Source organism: Rhamphochromis longiceps, linkage group LG11 (assembly GCF_057381845.1).
Source record: "Rhamphochromis longiceps isolate RC_006_pf linkage group LG11, R_longiceps_female_GT1.1, whole genome shotgun sequence".
NCBI classification, from domain to species: Eukaryota; Metazoa; Chordata; class Actinopteri; order Cichliformes; family Cichlidae; genus Rhamphochromis; species Rhamphochromis longiceps.
The window spans coordinates 22,211,576-22,237,657 of NC_140567.1; the positions used below are offsets into that span (position 1 = coordinate 22,211,576).

Genomic DNA, 26,082 nt, shown 5'->3' on the forward strand with positions numbered 1-26,082 from the left:
GCCTTCCCCAGCATAATGATGGTGATTTATAACCCTCTGCTCTTCAGAGTCCTACCCACCGCTTTACAAGTAATTCAATCACAGTTTCAATCAAACTTTATTAGTGCAGCATCTGTCATGCAGTGTAATGCAACTCCAAAGTGCTTCACACACCCAACAAATGCAAATAAGTTACACATTATGAGACTGACGCACGCAACAAGTACAAATAAGAGATCAGATCTGCAAAGAGCCAGTGGCATTACACACCCTCCATCACGCTTTTATTTAACCTGCTTTATTTTATTTATCTAATTAGACTAATAATTAGATGCAGGGTTTGTGAAACATCTGCACAGCTAAGATGAAAATCTGGAAAAGGAACAAAATGTAGCCAAAATCTGCTTAACTCTTTCTCATGTTCCGAGTTTATGAAATAAGTGCACATGCTCTACTTTTTCAAGTGTTTTTATTCCTGTTACACTTCCTAAAACATGACCTCGTTCTATACTTTCCCTCACTTTGTCACCCTGGAGCTTCCTCTGCTGTAAATATATACATTTCTTTACACAGCAGACTGAAAATATGAGCCCTGTGGAAGCTCCAGACTCATTCCTCCTCTTCTGTGATGAGTTCTGTGAGTCGATCTGTTGGCTCTGAATGCATTTATGAATGAAACGATCCTCTGATTACACTATTCACAGATTCTGTGGCATTATGTTCATTAGTGGGGATTAAAACAGCATCGCACTGAATCCCCACGAAAAAAGAAAAAAACAAAACACAGCACGGTGAATGGCACATCCCATTAAAACATCATCATCATCATCACGAACCAGTAGAGATGCCGCAGTCCTCCCAGCAGTGATATAGTTTGCTAATATTTTGTCATAACCACACCATTTGGGCTGATTTGTGATGCTGAGATAGCTTCCCTGATGTGATGCCAGCTGAAGCTTAAATGAGAGCGCCGCCTTTTTACCTCGGCGAGCAAATTCATTCTGTGGGAAGATGTGCACAAGACATTTCTTCAGCTACAGTAAAGGACAAAAGCAGACACATGGGTATAAATCAGTGTTTATTGTGTGTCTTTAATAATTTAATAGTGATGGACTTGGCGTGTTGCACCACCATGACTTTTTCTGCTGTAGTGATCTAAGGTCAGCCTTAATCTTCATCTCTGGACTCACGGACAGACTACAGATTACAATGATCCCAGTCAGCTTCTGCTCCCCCCCCTCCGTTTGATCCACTGACTGAGAAGCATCAGTCTAAGGCACATGTAGCTTAATAGGCAGAGGCACCAAACCAGAGTGGCCTCTTCTTCAGAAATTAGCAGCAGCTCACGTCAGTCTTACATCAGTCTCTATGGAGACCAGAGCCTCTATAAACTTAATGCACTTTCAGCAGAAACTAAGGCCGGCTAAGGTGTAAGATTCATATTCTTGCACAGACAGGCAGATCACAAACAGCTGTGCAGCTAGGTTCACTCTCATTATCCATGTCTGTGCTCCTGTCCTATAAGAGTCTTATCTGTTTTTGTTTGTTTGTTTTTTTTCTAGCTCTGTAGATCTCTCTGTGGAAGTCGTCTGCTATGAAAAGAGGCAGAAAAGTGCGGTTGTCTGGTCCTGGCGCTGATTTGGGTTACGGTGCTGCAGCTCTCTCCTGTTTCTCTTTGTAGACTCGCAGAATGGCTTCACACACAAACTGGAACTGACACTGCAACAAATAAAAACACAAAATATTATTAGTTACTAGAAAACAAAGCAGTTTCTGATGTGATAATACTGGCAAAATAATAACTTTCAAGAAAAACTCCACGTAGAGAGCGCATTAGCAAAAGACACAGTTCAGTGAGTTTGCAGTTCTGATGATGATGGTACCAGGACGAAGAGTCAGAGGAAGGAGATATTAAACTCAAACCCACATGTGTGACATTAGAGGGAAATCAGAAGAGTAACCGAGAGAACAATGCCACTGTGAGTAAAATAACAGCGCTGCGGTGAGATTGATAAAAAGCTCTCAAACAGCTACTGAGACGCCTGATAGTGTAATTGATTTGTAAGAAATTCATATCCGTCCTGTTTTCAAAGAACTGCATTACCAGTAAGAGTCTGTCTGGGTGGTTAAGAAGCCTCAAAGACCAGAAAGATGAGGATTTTAAGAACACCCCCCCCCAAAAGCACAGAATAACAGCCACATTCTCTCCCAACATTAAAGGACGTCCTTTGAATGTTTCCATTACTGATACACAAACATATGGGGGAAACCTGAGGAAGTGCTCCATCAGCACAAAAACATCACAGAGATGAATCCTCAGGGAGTGGCTCTCCTTTCCAAAATAAGGGTGATAGTGGTAGCAGCAGAGGCTCAGGAGTATGCTTGAAGCAACGAGTAACACCTTTCCTCTCCTTCGACAGCTACCACCGAGGTGCTACAGAGCACGGCTTCCAACCCAAGCTTGTGCTAGTGAAGCTTCTCATAAGCCGCCATCAGTATTATACAATGGCAGTCACAAGGTTCTTAATTAGAGTTACAGATGGCAGAAACCAGCAGATGTCCACATCTGTGACAGTGGGCTTATATAAAAGGGCAATTCTGGAAACAGCAAGTCTTCTCTCTCTTTCTAAAATCTCCTGTGGAGTTGCACAAGGTGGTTTAAGAGAAAACTTTCAAGCATGCAACTAATTCTTTCAGGATTCGAAAAGGTTCTAATAAACCAAATCAGCTAGCTAAGCTCAATATTATTTTCCAGTTAATATCTGCACGTGTAATGTGAACCCATTCTTTACCCTCACGTAGAAATGAGCTAAATGCCTCTAACTTGGAGCACAGCTGCTCCAGGTCCTTTTGAGCTGAAATGTGCCAACTGGAGTGTCTCGGATGATCCTGGCGATCACCTATCAGCTGCTTGCCAAGGAGTTGCAGGTATGTAGCAACCAGAAAGAGACGCTGAATTAACCCCGGGCCCCTCTGGGGAGGAAATCAAGGTTTGGAACTTCCTCCTGGAAGTGTGATTTTTAATCTATGGCTCTCTTCCACAGCTTGTATTTGTCCCGTCTTCCTCTCTGACCACCAACTGGTTGCAGGAGATGACTGCAGCTCCCTGAGCCGGGTTCTACCAGAAGTTTGTCCCTGTTAAAAGGGAGTTTTTCCTTCCCACTATCGCCAAAGTGCTTGCTCATAGAGGGTCATATGATTGTTGAGTTTTTTCCCTTTTCTCTGTAACACTGTAGGGTCCTTACCTTACAGCTTTGTTTAGCTATCTGTATAATCAATAAGAGCTGGAATCAGAGGAGTACACAGGGCCTGAAGAAGGGATGCAGCACAGGTGTAAACACACGTGCAGCTAGGGCTGGGCCATATCATACTGTTCACGGTAATACCGGTGTATGAAATGAAATATTGCGATAGAATATGTGTAAAACGCCGCGCAGTGCTTTTGTTTTCATACGCACATGGCGGAAAAAACATGGTGGCGATGGAGAATGAGAAGGCCGAAAGCTGATCGTTGAATGTAACAGATAAACCAGAATTGGTTTGTAAAAAAAGGGTGCCAACTTCAGTGGTGTGGAACTGGTTTGGTTTTTGTCCGTCAGATACCCACCAAAACACAATTTTTGGTAGAACATCCAAGCGGCCAAAAAACCTGGGGCTGCACGGCGTCAACACAAGGGGTGATCCGCGTTAACTCGCTAACGGAGATTTGGGGCGTTAACGCGGTTATGGCGTTAATGTCATTTTAACAAGATTAACGCTGACAGCACTAGTTTTAATACGACTTTGGTAAGCTACGAAGCTGCACCGTTTGATCATTACGGCTACCATAGTCAGGAGCCTTGCGGAGTGATACGTACTGTGCTTCAACATAATATCACCGTATTGTGTGTGTGTAACCTCTTTTTAAGTTTTGTGGATATTATACATGGTTATGCTCAGGATATGTTGGCCTATTTCCACTGGACATGCTTTTTGGTTAAACTGTCACAGCAAGGAATTTGCATTTGCACTGTTAAAATTTTATATAGCTTTCGTGCACATAAAAACAGCTGCTTGTTTAAGTGAAAATATATTGAATATATTGGGTTTATTGCCCTAATAAAGTTGTGAAGTTGTAAAGTATTTTGTCTAGAGTCAATTATATTGTCAGTTATATCGTCAGTTATATCGTTATCGCAAATTTTCAAATATATATCATGATAAATATTTTTAGCCATATTGCCCTATGTGCAGCATACAGAAGCTACAGGAGAACAGTATGTTCAACCTTCAGAAGCTCCTCCAGAATGAACTGAATGGAAATGTGACTAAAAGTACTGTGAACACCTTTTAGGCTGTCTACAGTCCAACAGCCAATGAAAAGACAGAAAAACAGAAAGCAGCTAGAAAATCTCTTCAGATACAGATTATCATAATAATAAAATCATAAAATAAGGAGGTTAATGAGGCAGAGAACAATCACAGAGTACAAATCCTTGTTCTGTCTCTGTACCGTGGTCTGAACCATCATGGCTCGTTGATCTCTCAGTGTTTTGACAATGTCCAGTGGGGACACTGGCTGACCCTGGTCCAACTGACTCAGCGCCGTTTCCATGGTGATCAGAACACCTGTCCGCCCAATCCCAGCGCTGCAAATGTAATTCAAAACAAACACGGCATTAAGTTTAGAGGAGATGAAGGTGCAGGGCATGCTGGCAGTTTAAGTATACCTTGTGTGTGTGTGTGTGTATTTGTGTGTTACCTGCAGTGTACCATTAGTGGCTCTTCACCTTTCCTCCTCTCCCTGACCGAGCTGATGAACAGCAGGAAGTCTGAAGGGTCGTCCGGTACGCCGTGGTCCGGCCACGCGACATACTGCAGGTGTGTGACTGCACGTTCCTCTCCCAGCTAAACACACGAGTACAAAAAACAGAACACACAAATGACAAACAGATAATGAGAGAAATTAAAATGAAAGCGTTGCATAATCAGTATTTAATATGATAAACATGGAGCCTTTTGGGAAATATGCCCACATTAGACGGCACGGGGCTGCAGGCTCAAATACTCTGACATTATTCAGTATGAGAGGAAACAAAACACCACAGAGAGAGCAGTGGAAAAAAAAAAGAAGAGCAAAACAAGCATGTGGCCAGTAGGTGACACCGAGATTAGGAAGCGAGGGAGGGACGCAGAGAGATGAAAACAGGTGGAGAGTAGAGAGCACAGAAGACCAGAGCTAAAGGGAAAAAAAGTGAAGGCAGGGAAGAGAATGGCTGAGCTGAGAGTTTATAATGGGCATGTGGCCTGTGACTCCATGCAGGGATTAACTCGCTCCGCCAGAGGAACAGATGGGCCCACGCAGCAGTATCTGTGTACGCATGTGTGTGCATTCATACTTCATGCCTCCTTGAGCATTATCTGTTTATTTACCTGCTCGCCCAGAAAGGTGATGTGAAAGCCTTTAATCTGATAATCTGCCATATTACAATCAAGCAAACAAACTTCTCGCAAGGATCCTCACGTCAGCACAGCTGCCCACTCCCAACGACACAAACGGGGCCATGTAATTTGTCTGTATTCGCTAATGCACATGCCCGCCCACCCACCCACACACACATACAGACCAAACCACCCACATGGAAGGGACTTGTATGTTGGCTGCAGATAAGTTTGGCAGCTCCCTGTGGTGAGCTCCGTTATGTGGCATATGGCACGAGCATGATACATGCTACTGCAACATATAAAGAGAAAAGCCATGTGTTGGGTCACTGAGGTCATGCCTCTCCATGCTCCACGTGCACACGAGAGCAGGTGGGAACTTTGCTGTGGATAAAATGCAGTTCCTTGAATAGCCACTTGAGGCTTCAACTAAAAGTGAGTTAATCTCTGTAAAAACCCATGTTAAAATGACCAACTTCAGCCTGGTACAGAAACAGTTTTAGTCTCCTTTGCTAATTTGTCCCTTTGTGATAACTGTACCGGAGTAAAATGTTTAAATAACTCACCTGTTTAAATGTTTCATAGGCTTAAAGTTTTGAGTTGGAGCTGTCTTTTGGACATTTTTATTAGTCACCTAATGGAAGATGTGAGTGGGGGTCGAGGTGCCTGGGAAGGTATCTCAAAACTGTGTTGTAGACGTCTGACAGTCGGTGTCATAAGCCATCCCCTCGGTTCCATGGTGGTCGTTCACATTGGACATACATGGCCTCTTACTCTCCTTTCAAGGAGTCTCGTAGTGGTTTCACACGAAACCTCTTGTGGTACTGACCCATACCTCTATTTAAACCTTGGCTCATGTGATGAGGCACATCATTAATAGTAGGGACAACCCCCATTAGGGTTTAAATACCTGGGACTCTCTACCATTTGCTTTCAGAACTCTTAGATTTCACAAATCTGAAAGAAGTCATCCACCTTCTTTCCAAGCTCTGAGAACTGACTGAGAAACTATGCTGGCACTTTGCAAATCAATTTACTACTGATACTTGATCCTCTCAAAAGCAAAGAAAGGGACTGAGAATCCCAACTGTGCACAAAAACAAAAAAAAACAAAAAAAAAAAAAAAACAGCCATGCAATGACGCAATGAAGAACAAGCTGACCTTCCAATGTTTTCAGTGTTTGCTATCTTTAACTTCACTCTCTGCAAACATCACTACGAACTATGTTACAAAACAGTTGTTTGTTAAACAGTTTTTGAAGCATAAACTTCAAATAAACAAGCTGAGATTTTCCCTCAAATCTTTGTCCACCAAACCTTTCAGCTATGGGGGGAAAACCCCAGCCACACATGCCGTGAAGCTAAAACAGCAAAAGTTTCCCCTTTAGTGATGCTGGTGACTTTTCCCTCATTAGCCTGTGGCAATAACACCAAGTGGCTACAAGTAAATATTTATCTATCTACATCATTACTAAACCAGAATAATTGAGAGAATGGACACCGTTTCAAGTTAGACATTCATAGAAAATACAGGATAGACATTCAATGTTAAGTGCACAACACTAATCCACAGGCTCAAAGGAAGTGGTGAGTTTTTGGCAAGAGATATCAGATTTCTTTTTTTTTTTTTTTTTACTATCCCACATATCAGAACCAAATTTTCCAAGCTGTTAGAGCCATGTTGGAGGGAGTATTGAGACTTGGACACCAATCACTCGCACATGTTTTGTCCCAAAATAAAGTTATTCTGGAGAAACATCTGTTTGCTGCTAAGTAAAATACTACAATATGGGTTCCACATTACTCTTTCTGTCTTCTGTGGTTAAAAACACTGGTTTGTAAAATACTTTTAGTGGCCTGCAAAATTTTTTTGGTATAAATCCAAATCATCAAGCCTCAAACAATGACTGGACACTGATAACGATGGAACTAAGATCTACAGCAGAAATATTTACTAGAAAACGATAAAAACAAACTGCTGTTTATCAATGAACTGAGGATGCCGGCGGCAAAGGAAGCCTTATGTACAATCTAGGGTCAAAATACGAGGGCAATCCCAAAAGTAAGGTCTCCTATTGTTTTAGAAATACGAACAGTATCGTTGACTTCCTGCCTGTTGGGACCACAATAAACACTGACAGGTGAAACAGTGGAAAAACTCAGAAGTGCATTTCAGAACTGGAGAAGAGGAATGCTGAGCAAGGGTGTCAGCATTCTCCACGACACGGCGCGTCCACACGTTGCCTGTCAAACTGTCGCTCTCCTGCAAAACTTTGGTTGGAACTTCATCACCCACCCACCCTACAGTCCGGACCCAGTGACTACCACCTGTTCCCAGAGTTGAAAGAACATTTGTCCGGAAGGCGAAACTGCAGCTATGACATGGGAATTGTAAAACTGCCACAATGTCTACAAAAATGCATCGACCGAAATGGCAATTATGTAGAAAAACAAATAAGTCTTCAAGCTTTAAAATGATGTAAATATTATGGAAAATAAATGGTTGTTTGTATTTCTAAAACAATAGGAGACCTTACTTTTGGGATTGCTCTCGTACATTGCAGTAGTGTTTTTTAGCTTGTTCTGTTTTCCTGCCTGTGTAATAAAACGTAATTAGGGAGTTAAAAATAGAAAACAAACACTTAGAATACATATAATGTGCTGTTTGCAACTTAATCTAGGTTTACATACATAGTGCCAAGACAATCGAGACAAGTTATACTCCAAAATAAAGAGCCCATAGGATGCTGCAGAAAACTCCAACAGCAAAGTAACCCTTCTACGAACAAGGGGTTGGTGAAAGCGGGAAGGAAAAACTCCCTTTTAACAGGAAGAACCCCCAAAAAGAAGCAGGTTCAGGGAGGGCCAGTCAGTTTGAGAGGACAGAGAAAAGAAAAACTAGTCGATTAACCGCTGCAGTTGCTTTTGCTACTGTACCTCTGTGTGTGTCAGGGTGAACTGCCGCGTCACATACGCCAGGTTACACTCCTCCGAGTGGCACTTCACTCGCATGGGCCCATAATCCTTGGTTTCAGGCGGATGCGGCCAGTACTGGTGGCACTTGGTCTGCAAAGTGTATGACATCACCAACAAATTGAATTACTTCTGGCATGAGTCATGAATCAGGATAGAGTTTACTACTGCTACTACATCAGCTGCGCTCTGCTCTCAAGAAATCAAAGTCATATTAGCAGTATGCTATGTTCCACCTGGCAATCTGAGGAACAAAAGCAATTCATCAGGAGCAGGATGCAAACTGAGAGTCAATATGTGTGCGTGTGTGCGTCTGTGCAATCCTCAAGTAGAAAGAAACTCAGGAGACTTGATGAATATCAGGAAAATGATCAATTAATGAGAACATCTGGTTTCCAAGCAACAGGCAAGCTGAGACAGAGACATGTGCATTCAGCAAGACCTTGATATCTCGCTGCCTTGGCGTGGATGCGCCTTCACCCTCGAATTATTTATCTCATTGGCATCCCGCTCGCACTTTATATTTAGCTATTCTGTATACCGCGAAACACTGTAATTACTCACAACAGTGCAAAATAGATCATTTCTGTGTGCCAACATCAACGCGGAACCTTCCAATTACAGCAATCATGTGACAAATTAAACATGAAACAGCATGTAATCACTATGTTAATGCACCGCTGATTGTGAGTTGCGTAATTTCAAGCGTTTCCCCTCTCTGTTCGCTCTTTACTCCTTTACAACGGTGGCTGTTACAGGATAAAAGCTCAAAAGCATAAAATGATGTATACCCGTCCCCTCTCTGTTAGAGTCGTAAGCATGATGATGGTGTGTGTCTGTTGCTCCCAAACAGTCTGCCAAAAGTGAGTGAAGGTCTGTGGTAGTGGACCCTGAGCTGCAATGTAACGTAAACATACACCAGACACTGGGGGCGCCACCTGAGAGAAATACAAGGAAACACACACATATACACACAGAGTGGATGAGTTTACATTAAAACATCAAACAGATACAAGCCCAAGCAGCAACGTCTGTGGACGAATGGAAGAAGCTAAGGTGGAAGTGCCAAACAACCTGCAATTCCTATAGTGGCCACTTGAGGCTTGCTCGAAGAGTGAGTCAGTCCACACAGACTTCCCCCTCCTTAAATGATCATGTTTACAGCATTAAAGTACTTTTGGTCTCTTTAGTCAGTTTAAGCTAAACTGTACAAGGCATGAATTTCATAACTTAGAGCTCCAACCATATGTCCCAATAGAGTTTCTTTATATTTCCGCCTCTGAGGAGCCTGACTGTTTTGTCATTTTTAAGGTGGTTTGAGGTTGAGCAATTGTTTTCCCGACTTTCTGAAAGTCATTCAAAGGTTTTGTTTGGACATGGGCTTCTTTTTCACTCATCTTTAATCCAGTCCTGGACCACTTTGAGAGTAAAACTTTTTTTGTGAAGCCACTTAGCACTGATCTAAAAGACATAACCCAAAACATGAACCAGTATTGTGTCTACACATAACAGAAACAGAACCAATTTTAAATGATATATTTAGACCTTTGTTACTAGCAGCCTGTTGCAAAAACACATGATTTGTTCCCATTTAAAGTTAGCGCAGTTTGACAGACATAAAATAGCATAGAAGTGACAGGTCTAAAAAAATATTTTCAGTAAATGTTCAGTATCTGAAAGTCATGTCTTTCAGAAACAGGAAAGAAACCACCAAGACCTGACACAGTGCCTGAGAGATGCATCTGGACCTTTAGCTGATCTATCTACTCTTCACTGAAGCCTCATCAGAAATGGTCTCATTGAAGGCTGGCTGTCAAGAACCTATTCTTAAGGGAGGGAAACAGGGAGAAAAGGCTGAGGTATGACAAAGTACAGAAGGACTGGACTGAAAGTTAGTGGCAACAGTTCTGATACAGTGATAAATCAGGAAGAGGTCAGGAGAGATGTACAACAGTGTCTCCAGCCACTGTGAGAGCATAATGTGTCATGAACACTGCTGCATTTCAGCCAGCAGTGTTGGGAATCTTAATGAAAATAGGGTAGAACATACACATTATCCATCATTTGAAAAGTGAATGTCTTTCAAGAAGTCTGGAGAACTATTTCTGAACACTACTTAAAGAAATAGCAAGACATCTTTACTAAGAGAGGTCAGGATGTGTTGAAGAATAAAGGTGGTCATATCCAAATATTGACTTTTAAGCGTGACTGAACTGTTTTTGCCTTACATACTGTATTTTCATGTATGCTTCACATGTTTCAATAAATCACTGCACATATTTCCCATTTCCCTAGCAAAATCTAAAGAAATGAGGGGTTTGGCACAGTACTGTACGGTCGCTTCTGCATCCATAAAATCAACAAGTGTGCAGACACAATTTTGAATTAAAAATAAGACTTGGAAGTGGCTATTTCAATTTTTTATATATAATCTATGAACAAGACACAGTTTCATATCAGTAATATTTACCGTGATGTGGCTGGCATTGATATAATCCTCCTTACCCTGCAGCACCACTCTGGTAGTGTCATCTGAAAGTAGAGGAGGACAGCAGTGTGAGAGGGTCACAACAGAGCTGTCAGCAGACCCCAGCTTCAGCCAATTAAATTTCATGAGGAGTCACAGGAGAAACTTGCAGATCAAGGTTAGAAAGGCAGCACGGAGGTGGGTGGTGGGAGGAATTGAGGGATGGGGAAGCACCCGGCTGTGATGAGACCAACAGCAGGGCATAAACAAAGAAACAGGAGCACTTACAAGGCAAAATATCCCTATATCGATTCTTCTCCACGTTCTCAGGGAGCCGAGCACAGCTCAGTGTCAAACCGGGCTTCCTCCTGTATAAATTCTAGAAAATACAAGCACATAAACACACCGAGAAACATACACAAACACAAACTACAAATTCCAGGCCAATCACGGTGTCTTGGCTTTAAATCTTCATGGATCAAATTCAAGTGAAGATTATGGCCAGCATCTGTTCAAACACAAACACTTAAAAGCTTGTTATGATCCCTCACATAACCGAGAGGGACAAACTAAATCCTGCTTAAAATAATAAAATAATAACACAAATGTGCCCGCTTGTCATTCATTCACGTCTATGAACATAGTACACCTTAAAATAATAATCCAGTATTCAGCTCCAATTTGCATCTTAAATACCTCGAAATGGAAACAGAGTGAGCCTGTCTGTATCCCCCTCTCTAGTTGCCTCATGGATTCCTCCAGTGTGGGGGGGCGCTCTGACGGGCCAGGTGAGCGTGGCTTTTCTTCCTGTGGTTGGATGTTGAGCGTGAGGGTGGGCAGCGAATGCAGCAGGGGTGTACCCCGGCCAGGACCTGTTTTAGAAGGACAGTTCAAGGCTGTAATAAATATTCATTGAAACATGACGGACAGAGTGCACACTTGGATCACATGCTGTCTCAGCACTTTTGTCTGACAGCGACACACGCACACACAAACACACACAAACCTTTACGTCTGATGAGCAAGGTCAGCTGCCTGGTGTGCGACTCTCTGCTGGCTCGTATGAACATGACAACCTGGTCATGTGTGTGTTCAGAAATGTCTCGACCATTGATTAGCACCACCAGGTCTCCTTCCATGAGTTTGGGGTCGCTTCGATCTGCCTACAAACAACAGAGAGTCGTGTAAGCAAACTTTGACTTATGAAGTGATTTAAAAACATTCTTACTATCATACATTTTGTCCACAAGAGATGCGCGCAATGGCAGCAACTCAGTGCATTTAGACATGTAGATATGGTCAAACTGAGCATCAGAAAGGTGGGAGAAAGATCCTTAAAGTGACTTTAAACATGCCACGGTTGTTGGTGCCAGACAGGCTGGTGTGTTCATATCAGAAACTACTCATCTGAGCCAACCCAACCATCTCTAGCGTTTACAGCAAATATTCAAAAAAAAAAAAGAAAGAAAGAAATATATATACAGGGAGCAGCAGTTCTCTGTGCCATAATACCATCATCCCGGTGTGTGATGGGATCCGCCAGGGCTGCCCTTTGATTCTGTTCATAATTTTTATGGACAAAATTTCTAGTCGTAGCGAAGTAGTGGAAGACTTTCACTCGGGTGGTCTCAGAATCTCATCTCTGCTTTTTACGGATGATGTGCTTCTGTTGGCTTCATCGGGTGATGGACTCCAGCTCCCACTGGACGAGTTCCTGCCCCAAGTAAAGGAGTGCAAGTATCTCGGGAGAGCGGGAAATGCGGTTGCAGCACTAATCCATCAAGGCGAAGAGAGAAAGCTGAGTGTAAAAGTTTGCAGGTCGATCTACGTCCCTAAGAATGAGATTGTGGATACAAGTAGCAGAAATGACCTTCCTCATTTGGGTGGCTGGCCTCTCCATTAGAGATAGGGTGAGAAGTTCAGCCATCCAGGAAGGGCTCAGAGTAGAGCCGCTGCTCCTCTACATCGAAAGGAGCCAGTTAAGGTGGTTCGGGCATCTTACAAGGATGACTCCTGGGTGAGGTGTTCCGGGCATGTCCCACCGGGAGGAGGCCTCGGGGTAGACTCAGGACATGCTGGAGAGATTATATCTCTCGGCTGACTTGGCCGATAGATATAAGCTCGGACCTAGTCCCTAAAATATTACATTTTTATATTTTTCTGTCATATTTATACAGTTAGTGTCAAACATTCATATTAAACATGGCCAGCATTTCAAAGACCGTGGTCAGCGTGTTTAAAAGTAGCCGTATGAGATAAAAACACAGGAGTGAGATGACTTGTAACACTCGGTATCCAAAGTATTTCATGCTTGGCACAGATTTTGTCATATTGTTATATTGCCTCTTAAGATGACAAGGAAGAAGAACTTGTCAACTCCCAGGATAGAAACATGGAACTAGAAATGAACATAACAGGGTCCCTTATGCTTTCTGTTGGGTATGACAAAGATCATTAAAAATGTCACTTAATAACACATTTTAGAAGTTGGCACCAGAATATTCCCAATGTAGATTTCATCTGATGAATTAGCTCATCATTAGTGCTCTATTTCTTTACAAATACATAACCACAAGCCAAAGCTGATTTTTTATTACGTGTTTATGTCTCATTGTTTTTTCATGTAAATTTGTGGAGCAATCTGAGTGCTTTCTTACCGGCGAGTCGGGTTTAACATGCGATATGGCTAGAGGCATCTTCTGATCAACGCCACCCTAACAGGAGGAGGCATCAGAAAATTAAACCGAGGAAGAGTGCAGCAGTAATAAACATAAAACTCTGAGTGTGCGTCGTGAATAACAAGCACAGACCTACCTTAACATTAAAGCCAAACTTGCCCTCCTTATCGGGGGCAATGCATATTAGCATCAAGTCACCGTCACCGGGAGCACCCTGCATAGATGATAACTCATAATCAACACACATATACTGAATACACACACATGAATAAATACACCAAAACACACAGAGCTGATGGTAAGATAACAGACCTTATTGAACTGGGGTAAGCTATCCTCGTCTGTTATGCTGTCATCGGCTTGCAGTGAAATGTCATCTGTCGCTGGGTTATAATCGCCAGAAATGCTGAAAGACATTAAATAAACAGAATTTTTTTAACAGTTTGGATGAACCGAAAGCTTTGACACATTCCTACTGATGCAGGTCTGTTTTATTAGACAGCGTTTCTGTTATAAGAGATACTAACTGCTGAGGTGAACCCTGCCCCTCACTGGTCTTGGAGCTGCTCACAGACGCCCGGTATGTGTAGAAGACATCTTCCCCCTCTGACATGTCTTTCAGGTCAGTGGTCAGCTCCATCGAGGACGGGCGAGGTTTACGGATGCCGTGGCGAACTCGAGGACTTCGCCTGCCGCAGACAGGAGAGAGCAGTCACTTTTTTAAAATCACATTACAGGAAATGGCACAAGAGGAATGAAGAAAGGTTTAATATGAAGCGCAGCGGAAAACTTAGTGCTGGTGACTGTACCAGTTGGGGGTGCTCGGGGGCGATCTGGAGGGCAGACTCTTGGTCTCCAGGTGCTCCGATGACAGCGACCTCCTCAGGACTGGGTTCCACACCATCCCCCCGACCACTCGCTGGCAGACTGGCCCACTGCAGTCGAAGACAGAAATGACAAATCAACTTAAAATTTCTTTGCCTTCCTGTGAATAAGTATTGCATGGATGTCCAAGGCCTCACCTTTCAGGTTTACTGTTGCCCAGGCCTAGGTGCTGTGTGATCAGCTTTCTGTAGGACTGAAGTGTGGTGTTTTTCAGCCTGGAGCTCCTGGGAGAGCGGTTAGAGGAAAAGAAGCAGTGATGGTCCACGCAGGATTGCCACAAGTTCTTACAGGTCTTGGGGCAGGGCAGAAGCAGAGACATCTCACAGTCCTGGGTTTCTCCCTGCAACATGCACAGTTTAGGCTCTAACTTGGTCTTTATACTGTAAACTGTAGCATTCAAGGTCACATCAACTTATGCTGCTCAGGTTGTAGTTTTAACTGGCAATAAAATCTTCTATCGCCATATTTTCTGAATGATTTATTAGCTGTCAAGCAGAGAAATGCAGAAAAATGTGCCAAAATTATGGAAATTAAAATCAATGCCATATTTCTGTGCGTCTGTGCACACAACGGAGAATAAAAATAAATCATAAATCTCCATGTGCCACAGAGAAAACAGATATGCCAGCCAAGAGTGTAGTGTAATTAAGAGCAAGAGTTTGCTGAGGGCAGATTTCCAAACTATTAATAAGGAATACTGAAAGGGGAACTCACGTGCTTTTGTTTCAGATGTATATCAAAGCGTTTCCTCTTAAAAGAAATCTTGATGATGTTCCCCCTGCGTGGAAACAAAAGGACGGGATTGGTCGAAAGGTGATGAATCACGAGAAAAATCAGAGAGAGAGACAGAAAGAGATGAGCTTTCATAGAAACATAAGACCCAAAAAGTGCCACATGACAAGATCAAAACAACACCAAACAGCAAACGTAACATATACACTTCTGTGCAAAAGTCTTGAGCCACCACACGTTTAAAAAAACAACAACTTTACTTAATAATAATAATAATAATAATAATAATAAATTTTTATTTATGAGCGCCTTTCAAGTCACCCAAGGACACTTCACAATAGGATAAAACACTTAGTAAAACAATGGCAGAATAGGAGCAATAAAATAAAAGCACAAGATAAAATGAACAAACAGTGGATTCACAGTGAATATGCAGATTTGAACAGATGAGTTTTGAGTTGGGATTTAAACTGTGGGAGAGAACCAATGTTTCTTATTTCAGGGGGCAGAGAGTTCCACAGCCTGGGAGCAGAGCAGCTGAAAGCTCTGCTCCCCATGGTAGTGAGGCGGAAGGAAGATACAGCAAGCTGGATAGAAGAAGAAGAACGAAGCGAACGGGCAGAACAGGTGGTGGTTAACAGGTCAGAAAGGTAAGGAGGAGCGAGGTTATGAATGGCCTTGAAGGTGAGCAGTAGAAGTTTGAAAATTATCCGGAATTTCACAGGGAGCCAGTGAAGTTCCTGAAGAACAGGGGTGATGTGCTGGTAGGAGGGGGTTCTGGTGATAATGCGAGCAGCAGAGTTCTGAACCAGTTGAAGCTTATGGAGGGATTTTTGGGGGAGACCATGCAGAAGAGAATTGCAGTAGTCAATACGGGAGGTAACAAGACTGAGGACAAGAATGGACGTAGACTGGATGGAAAGAGAAGGAAGCAATCTGTTAATGTTACGTAGATGGAAGTAGGCAGAACGGGTGAGATTATTGATGTGAGATTTATAGGAAAGTGAACTATCTAGGATGACACCTCCAAGCAGCCAGACTTTGTCGTAATTTTCAAAGTGCTCTTGAGCAATAGTTCTCCAGGCTTTGTAAACATCTTTGGGCATTGGCTGCTTTTTCACTTAGTTTCATTCGTGTTCTTGTACCTGACCATTTTTGGTACAATGTTTTTTTATCTGTTAAGCCACTTAACAGTGAACTATGAATCATATGTGAATCATCTGTTATGTGATGATCATTTCATCATAACAGCCAAATTAACAAAGAACCAGTTTACGTGATATCTTTAGGCTCTTTGTTACTAGCAGGCTGTTGCAAAAACATGTGAATTGTTCCAATTTTTATTAGTCGGATCTATGAAAAATGAAAAAGATAAAGTTTGACAGGCATAAAATAGTATTTTTGCACCAAAAAATTGTTTCCCAAAGACATATTAGCTGAAAACTTGACATATCTTGGTGTAGTGTACATTGTGTGCCTAAAATTGTTGAGGAAACTGGACAGGTGGATTAGAAAAGAAGAAATGACAGGTCTGAAAAACTGCAGCAGATGAAAAGTATTTTCAAGTCATGTCCTTACGAAACAAGAAAAACATCCAGAGACATACATCTGACCCTTCATTTCATCAACTTACTGTTCACTGAAGCCTCATCAGAAATGGCCACAGTGGAAGGGTGGCAGACAATCCATTTGTAAAAAATCGAAGCAGGAGGAAAAGGCTGAGGTACGACAAACTAGGGTGAAAATCAGTGGCAACAGGTCTTGTATTGTCATGAATCAAAGTAGGAAGATTTTGGTTCAAATCATCATCAGTATACAGGGAGTGCAGAATTATTAGGCAAATGAGTATTTTGTCCACATCATCCTCTTCATGCATGTTGTCTTACTCCAAGCTGTATAGGCTCGAAAGCCTACTACCAATTAAGCATATTAGGTGATGTGCATCTCTGTAATGAGAAGGGGTGTGGTCTAATGACATCAACACCCTATATCAGGTGTGCATAATTATTAGGTAACATCCTTTCCTTTGGCAAAATGGGTCAAAAGAAGGACTTGACAGGCTCAGAAAAGTCAAAAATAGTGAGATATCTTGCAGAGGGATGCAGCAGTCTCAAAATTGCAAAGCTTCTGAAGCGTGATCATCGAACAATCAAGCGTTTCATTCAAAATAGTCAACGGGGTCGCAAGAAGCGTGTGGAAAAACCAAGGCGCAAAATAACTGCCCATGAACTGAGAAAAGTCAAGCGTGCAGCTGCCAACATGCCACTTGCCACCAGTTTGGCCATATTTCAGAGCTGCAACATCACTGGAGTGCCCAAAAGCACAAGGTGTGCAATACTCAGAGACATGGCCAAGGTAAGAAAGGCTGAAAGACGACCACCACTGAACAAGACACACAAGCTGAAACGTCAAGACTGGGCCAAGAAATATCTCAAGACTGATTTTTCTAAGGTTTTATGGACTGATGAAATGAGAGTGAGTCTTGATGGGCCAGATGGATGGGCCCGTGGCTGGATTGGTAAAGGGCAGAGAGCTCCAGTCCGACTCAGACGCCAGCAAGGTGGAGGTGGAGTACTGGTTTGGGCTGGTATCATCAAAGATGAGCTTGTGGGGCCTTTTCGGGTTGAGGATGGAGTCAAGCTCAACTCCCAGTCCTACTGCCAGTTTCTGGAAGACACCTTCTTCAAGCAGTGGTACAGGAAGAAGTCTGCATCCTTCAAGAAAACATGATTTTCATGCAGGACAATGCTCCATCACACGCGTCCAAGTACTCCACAGCGTGGCTGGCAAGAAAGGGTATAAAAGAAGAAAAACTAATGACATGGCCTCCTTGTTCACCTGATCTGAACCCCATTGAGAACCTGTGGTCCATCATCAAATGTGAGATTTACAAGGAGGGAAAACAGTACACCTCTCTGAACAGTGTCTGGGAGGCTGTGGTTGCTGCTGCACGCAATGTTGATGGTGAACAGATCAAAACACTGACAGAATCCATGGATGGCAGGCTTTTGAGTGTCCTTGCAAAGAAAGGTGGCTATATTGGTCGCTGATTTGTTTTTGTTTTGTTTTTGAATGTCAGAAATGTATATTTGTGAATGTGGAGATGTTATATTGGTGTCACTGGTAAAAATAAATAATTGAAATGGGTATATATTTGTTTTTTGTTAAGTTGCCTAATAATTATGCACAGTAATAGTCACCTGCACACACAGATATCCCCCTAAAATAGCTAAAACTAAGAACAAACTAAAAACTACTTCCAGAAACATTCAGCTTTGATATTAATGAGTTTTTTGGGTTCATTGAGAACATGGTTGTTGTTCAATAATAAAATTATTCCTCAAAAATACAACTTGCCTAATAATTCTGCACTCCCTGTATATGGAGGAGAGGTACGTCAGTGGGTGTCTGCAGACATTTGTAAAGCTCTGTCATGGTTTGGGAAATTCAGCCAGTGTTGTTGAAGATCTTGTTGAAATTGAAGGAATTATGAACACAGAAAAATACAATCCAACTTTGATCACCATGCAATATGATGTGGAAAGGGTCTGATTGGCCACAGCTTCATTTTTCAGCATGACAGTGAGTTGTGGATTGGCCTCCCCAGAACCAGGACCTTCAACATTATTGAAGCAGTGTGGGATCATGTTGACAGCGAACGGAACAAAAGGAAGTCAACATCCACAGAAGAGCTTTGAATGCCCTTCAAGAAGCCTGGAGAACTATTGCTGAAGACTACAAGGAAGCTGCCCAACAGAGTTCAGGCTGTGATGAAGAATAAAGGTGGCTGTACCAAATACTGGCTTTTTTTTTTTTAGGTTTGAACATGTTTCACACGTTACATTTTCTTAGCAACATATAAAGAAACGAGGGTTGACTCAACAAATTTTGGGAATGCAAAAATACCTGGATTTACATAGCAAAACAACAAACAAACACAAGAACAAAATAAAAGCTGCAGCATTAGGTTGTAATAGTACTCCAAATTAAAAGCTTGATTAAAATAAGATAAGCAGGACCATCACTCACCACGGGAAGAAACTGGAGCAAATCATATTACAAAATATTGCAACACCACTTGAAGCCAAACCCACCATGAGAGGGGCATTGTTGGTGTCCTGGGAAAGAGAAGATGAGGAAAAAGACAAAAACAATCAAATCTAAAAAGAAGAAGTAGAAGTCAAACCATGACACAAGATGTTAAAAGTTTAGTCACAGTACCGTGGCAGCATGCAGCTCCACTCCGTACAACTCTAGCGTCCGTGCTGTGTTGAGAAAACAGAGCTCTGCATCGCTCTTCTTAAGCCCTCTGAGAACATGCAGTCACATATAACAACAGCAACTAACTGCACAACAAAGCAGCCATTTTTATTATTTCAGTGGCGGCTAGATGTAGTGAACTGTCTTAATTACTTGTGTTGTGGATGCAGATCCTCCACTTTAGATAGGAAGTCTTCATCCTGTTCAGGGATGAAGTGCCATTTTGAGAGGTAACCAGGGAGCCAGGACGGACAATGATCTCCCATTTCCGCTGCAGATGTTGGTAAGAGACACTGAGCATCCATCCACACAGAACAACATAACCAGCAGCACACATCCGTGTATCCTGACATCTGGTGTACTGTAAGAGCTGCTAATTGAGAGGATCGAGAGCATCCTCACAGGAATAATTACTCACAAGGTTATTATTGAGCCATTAATCATTTGGGTTTTTTCTAGGAAGAGATCGTGAGACTTACACTGCACAGCATAAGAAGCCAGCACTACAGCTGCGCTCAGTGGGCACTGCAACCTGCAATCATATTCGATGATTACACTAAACATAAGCTGTGCACAAGGGAGAGGATACTTGAATTTGATTTTCTGTTACTAACCGTCCTTCTCTAATGTCACTCCTGATCTGGAGGAAGTACAGGTGCCTGGAGGAACAGGACAAGAGGAACTTTTAACAACCCACACCTTTGTTCTGTAGCCTACAGAAAACCCTTTGAAGCGGTTTGACCTATTGCTACTGCTAAATATGTCAGCAGGCTAGCCTTACTGGCTACGAGTCAGAAGGTACAGTCACACTAAAATATTTCAACAAAGATTTTCTCACACACAAATACCCCCGACTGTTCCAGGTTTTTCGCTTACGCTGTAAAATCTCTCACTGAGGATCAAATGGGAATGGCAGCACACGTTTTACACAGAAAATAACCATCAAATATCTGTTATTTTGGATCATCTGGTGTTGCAGATTTTGTTTTGAATATTTCAATAACTGCTGAGGCTACTGAAAATCGACTTTCAGACATTCGTGTTGCCTTCAGGATCAATCCTAACAATTTTTGATGAACTGGTCCCTTTTCTATCCAGCGCTTCACGCCGAACAGAGCACATAAGCGCCGTCAGCGATAACATTTAGTTCAAAGTTTCACAGAGCTGCTAGAATACCGCAAGACTCTTCGTCTCGTGCAGTCATCATTTGGAGGAGCCACTGCTTCACATGAAACTAGTTATTTGGCCTAGGAGTAGGCCTGCAAGATGCAAAGAAAATCTCTGTTATTCAGTAACACTGTATAATACTGTAATGACAATATAACACAAAAAAAGCAAATACTTAAGTGTGCATTTAAGATGTAACAGCTCAAACAAGGGTTTTTCCTTTAGTTTCTGAGAGGCTAAGGTACATTGTTGTAATGCTCAGGCAGTGGGAGGTTTTCTCATTTTCCCACTCGCTATTATCCTGCTGAAACTACTTTCCCTTATTCACAAGGGGGTCGCCACAGCAGGTAGCTCAGCATGCTTGACTTGGCAGATTTTTTACACCGGATGCCCTTCCTGACGCAACCCCCAAAGGAATCTGCATCTCTTCCCAGGACCAAACCAGGGAGCCACTGCTAGCTACCTATCCTGCTCTTGGTATAAATATAATGTTCTCTGTCTGGCAGGTTTTCTTAGCAACTACACTACATTCCTTCTTTTGTGTTGTGTTTATCACATATCTTTGTATCCCAGTGATTATAAAAGTATTAACTAATCATCACAACTTAAGAGTAAGCCAAACTACTAAAACCCAGTCGAAAAAATGAGAAAGCCATCTATGATAAGCGTCACGTACTAACCTTGTCTGTTCATCCTGCAGAGAGTTGGGATCAGAGATGAAGAATCGTACTCTAAAGTTCAGATAAAAGGGGGACACGAGGCCTGCAGAGAAATAGCAGCTTATCAAAAGTGGAACACATCCATGGGCACAAGTTCACCTCAATCTTAAACTGTTCCTCTTTTCTATTAGACTCTCTCTTTATCTAAGCATTTAAATTATATTTAAAATGGCTAGAAACATAATTCCAGCTGAAGACAGTTAATTCTCTGCAGGCAAAACAACTGAGATACCTTTTATCTGCTTCTTCAAGGGCTTCTCGGGCTCCAACCATCTCTGTAAGAAAGGCATTCATTAAGTATAATGGCTAACTGGGGCTAAATAAAACCATTTATGTAAGCATGCCCCGTGGTTATCATCAACTAAACAGCAATCAGCATGTGCAGTACATTACAATCTCAGTTGCAATGTGCAGCAGAGGAACAGTGAGCTCACTGGAGAGTGTGTGTTGGCTGTGATAGAGGCAATGGCTGTGCTGGATTCTCTGATCTGCAGACTGAAGAGCTGCCTCTCCTGCAGGCGCAGGTGGTCGCATACTAGGTCCAACAGAACCACGCCTTCATCCTGCTTCTGAAAGATGGAAACAACAACAAACAGCATCACAACCAGCCAAACTTTCCGGTTGCTTATCTGTACACAAAAATACACCGATCAGGCATAACATTATGACGGCTGACAGGCGAAGAGAATAACACTGATTATCTCTTCATCAGTGCACATGTTAGTGGGTGGGATTTATTTGCGAGCAGGTAAACACGCTGTTCATGTGTTAGAAGCAGAAATAATAGCCAAACGTTGGCATTTGAGCGAGTTTGACAAGGTCCAGATTGTGATGGCTGAACGACTGGTCAGAGCATCTCCAAAACTGCAGCTCTTGTTGGGTGCTCCCGGTCTGCAGTGAACCAAGGAAGGAACCAAGTGGTGAACCAGCGACGGGGGTGTTGGGTGCCAAGGCTCAGTGATGGGTGTGGGGATCGAAGGCTGGCCCGGGAGGTCTGATCCAACAGACGAGCTACTGTAGCTAAAATTACCAGAAACGTTCATGGTGGTTCTGATAGAAAGGTGTCAGAATACACATAGTAATGGTGTCCATGCTGACCCCCATCCATCACTGAAGGCACCAACAATGCAAGCATCATAACTGGACCATAGAACAACATGGAAGAAGGTGGTCTGGTCTCATTAATCGTATCTTATTTTATATCACGTGGTCCGGTGTATATGCGTCACTTACCTGGTGAACTCCTGGCACCAGGATGCACTATAGGAAGAAAGCAACACCGGGGAGACAGTGTGATGCTTTGGGCAATGTTATGTTATGTGGATGCTACTTTGACACATATTACCTACATAACCACTGCCACAGACCCATATACCCTTTCATGGAAACCGTAAATACTGATGCCTCTTTCAATAATAATAATAATGCGCCCTGCCACAAAGCAAAAATGGTTTAGGAATGGTTTGAGGAGCACAACAACGAGTTTGAGGTGATGACTTGACCTCTAAATTCCCCAGATCTCAATCCAATCAAGCATCTGTGGGATGTGCTGGAAAAACTCGATCCATAGAGGCTCCACCTCACAGCTTACAGGACTTAAAGAATTTGTTGCTAACATCTTGGTGCTGGAAACCACAGCACACCTACAGGGAGCCTAGTGGAGTCCATGTCTCAGTAGCTCAGGGCTCTTTGTACAGCAAAAAGTGGAGCTAACACAATATTAGGCATGCCATTGATCTTATCAGGCAAAGGCACTATTAATCATCTTGATCTATTAAGTTTTGCTTTGCAGCAAGCTCCACAAGCTTATTTCTCACCATATTAGGCACTTCAACAAATTCTAACAATGGTTTTGGTTTAGATCCACCTTTCCTCAGAACACATCTTTGTTTTACAACACTCCCTTCTCGAGAAAATTACTCTGTCACCCCCGGTCCAGCTGAAGCCATAACCCAGAAAGCGCTGTCTTCTTGGCTCATACACAGCCCACATCTGACTTTTCTTTAGGCTACATTTCACACTGACGAACAGAATTGACTGAGGCATATGACTGCCACAGCTCAGCCACAGGTCTGCCACATATGGGCCAGATGTCAGGTGTCACACCCAGCACCTGTCATAGCCTGTGTCGCCACAGCTCATGACATTTTGAGCTCCACAACCACAGCCCAAAATGTGTCTGCAGACTTTTTTCTTTCTTTTTTATGATGCTTTTCTTTTTTTTTACTGAACACCAACGTGACTTAGCACACCATGTGCAGACCCCTGCTGTGGAGTGTCTTGGCATGTATTAGTAAATCAGATAATGTTTATAATGTACACATCCAGGGACTTCAGAAAGCCCATCAGCAGCACAACATTCTGTACTTTGAGCTGTTCACTGATTTATGAATCCCTCTGAGGGACAACCCTACAGCTCATCTGCATTTCCTTCTCTCTTTTTCTTCCCGCTTTCTGTTACAGGAAGCATATTCACATCACCAGAGGACCTTGTTTACTAGAAACTGCGGCAAACAAGGTGTGTTATTCTTTTGTAGCAATGCACACTATCTGGACACAAAATCCAGGTGATGATCAGTTTAAACCGCCTCTGCCTCCCTTAGAAATGCTTCAGTGAAAGTCGGCGAACCTTATCCAAACAGAAGCAGCACAGGAGCCAAATAAAGACAGTAATGGAGAGTTGGAATTGGATGCTCTTTATGACCACAGCACTCTCACTGTTCTCCCATTGTTCACATAAAAATGCTGCACAGAGCCTGTCCTGGAAGGCAGTATCACGCCTGTCAGTGTGTATACTGCCATCAGAGGCCAATGTGATACGCCGACAGCGTTAAAGGCTTCAAGTGTGGCGATCACTAGAAGGAGATGAGCATGCCCTTCGAACCAACGTCGCATTGTTGAGTGAGAGATGTGGATCAATGGGAACAGGAAAGAATAGTCTGCCACTTCATCACGTGTGACGCAACAATCATTAATAGAGTGCACGGGCAGAGAGAAGTAACATGTAATCTGCTCAGAAAGGACATGTGTCTGTGTGTTTATGGGTGTGTTTGCGTGTGTGTGTGTGTGTCTTACGCACACTGACTCTGAAGGTCTCGATAGTGCCGTCCAGCAGCTGAACCAGGCAGAGCAGGTCCGGTTTTGGCATGTCTGTTACCAGGGTAACTCTGCCTCCCTCTCAAGACAAACGCCCTGCCCTCAGCCTGTCACCGAGAGGAGACCTGGAAACACACAATCACACACAACCACACAAAAGTGTCAGAGGTTTCCAGCCTGTTGTCTTGCACAGAAAGCACCTCCCTTCTGGATGACACTGTGTGGTGAGTAATATATGTGCCTGATGGAGCATCAGACTGCAGTGAGTAATGCACTGTGAATGTGAAGGAGTGACTGTAAGTGTATGTGTGCATGGTTTGTGTAATCCCTTATTATTTGGCCTGGGTTTGAACATGTCCCTTCCCTCTCCCTGCTGCTCTCTCTCTCTCTCTGCATCTCCCCGCCTTTCACAGGCAGCTGAATGATAAGAATGTTAAACATTTTCAGAGTTGAACACGCCCCATCGACAGTGCTACACTGATCCCAGACCAACCAGAGAAGGAATGCATGAACACAAAAACATGCACTACAAATGCACACATGCATGCATCCATGTATTCATACATGTCTGTGTGCACGCACGCTCAAAGGTAAAAACAACTCTGACACTGCGTTCCATGTGCAAGCATTGCATGTGTATGTACATACTTACATGTGTGCAGTCCTCAATTTCCAGGTGAACCGATTACTGGATCTGGCAGGCCTGTTTCTGAAAGAACACACAATGTCTGAGTTAATGTTTGAACACAGTGACACACTCTGAATATATTAGAGCAGAGCTGATGTCAATCAGATGACTGGTTTTCCATAACAACCCGCTCACAGGCAGACCTCTGATGAATTAACAAGTAAATGTTAGATTTAAAGGCAAATTCATCATCATGTGGCGACTGTGGCTTCACTGCGTCCTTTGCATCGTGTACCTATTACTCATATGTTGTGGCTCAATCGTACCAACGAGGGAACTGGGGACGAATTAGCCTATTTTATTGTGGTAATAAGGCATACTTATGCTATAACGTTACCAGCACACAAGTTACAAACGTGTACTGTGGATAAACTTAGACGATAAAGTTCAAACAACCCGGTTTGTGCTGCTTTACCTGATAAATCACTAACAAACAGGGCCTGTCTCAGTGTATTAGGCACGCATTTCTGAGCTCCGTCTGTCTCAGCCTGTCGATAATAAACTCTGTCGTGACCTCGCTGTACTTTGTACCACAGCGCGAACAAGGAACCTGTTGACAGCCTAAAGTTTCTCTGCTGCTACACCCAACAGGAGGAACGCACAGTACTGGCAAACTTTCCTCCAACCACCGCAGTCCTCGCTAAAGCCCGGCCAAGTTCGTGTTTTCTGGGAAGAGAAAGGTTTAAAGGACATTAAAAAAGGCTTTACTACCTCAGTGGTGCCGCTTCAGAGACGGGTCATATCCCTCCGGAGTGTGCGCGGAGAAAACCTCGGAACGGGGCCTGTCGGAGGAGCCAGGTAAAGTAGGTAAATATCCGGGACAAGTTTCTCATCCCTGCCTGCGCTGACTCCGCGCGGCCCCGCCCCTTTCTGCGCGCCCACGCTGGGAGGCGCGCAGGCAAAGCAGAGGAAGTCTGGAGCATAGACTGTATATAAAGACAGCCTGTAAGAACAAGGCCCTGCATTAACAAGCTTGCAGTTTTATGTATGCTTGTGCTTCAGTAACAATAAAGCTTA

At 43.0% G+C, this 26,082-nt stretch overlaps 1 protein-coding gene across 2 annotated transcripts; it reads right to left on the minus strand.

Annotated features, from left to right (window-relative positions):
* Positions 1-217: 217 nt before the first annotated feature.
* ptpn3 (protein tyrosine phosphatase non-receptor type 3) lies at positions 218-25,922 on the minus strand. 2 transcript variants are annotated; one of them, XM_085422899.1, is made up of 27 exons: positions 25,777-25,922; positions 25,030-25,086; positions 24,361-24,502; positions 21,716-21,850; positions 21,514-21,556; positions 21,243-21,324; positions 20,010-20,054; positions 19,875-19,927; positions 19,549-19,666; positions 19,357-19,444; positions 19,165-19,253; positions 15,118-15,181; positions 14,541-14,743; positions 14,328-14,453; positions 14,046-14,207; positions 13,831-13,924; positions 13,655-13,732; positions 13,498-13,554; positions 11,847-12,003; positions 11,537-11,712; positions 11,129-11,219; positions 10,844-10,905; positions 9,165-9,311; positions 8,338-8,466; positions 4,721-4,866; positions 4,472-4,607; positions 218-1,698 (listed from the first exon to the last, which is right to left on the minus strand). In XM_085422899.1, exons 3-27 carry the CDS (start codon positions 24,427-24,429, stop codon positions 1,624-1,626), a joined length of 2,625 nt encoding a protein of 874 aa, XP_085279025.1. In that variant the 5' UTR covers positions 24,430-24,502; positions 25,030-25,086; positions 25,777-25,922; the 3' UTR covers positions 218-1,623. The 2 variants fall into 2 exon arrangements, with proteins under 2 accessions (XP_085279025.1, XP_085279026.1); XM_085422900.1 differs by having other exon boundaries at positions 25,026-25,086.
* Positions 25,923-26,082: the final 160 nt, after the last annotated feature.

Bases quoted from the DNA above. Each gene is read 5' to 3' on its own strand.
- ptpn3 (XM_085422899.1), bottom strand. From the start codon at position 24,429: ATGCCAAAACCGGACCTGCTCTGCCTGGTTCAGCTGCTGGACGGCACT. The intron at 12,004-13,497 runs GTAAGAAAGCAC...TGTTGTTTGTAG, and splicing joins ATGTTAAACCCGACTCGCCG to GCAGATCGAAGCGACCCCAA. The intron at 8,467-9,164 runs GTATACATCATT...TACACTTTGCAG, and splicing joins CTCTAACAGAGAGGGGACGG to ACCAAGTGCCACCAGTACTG.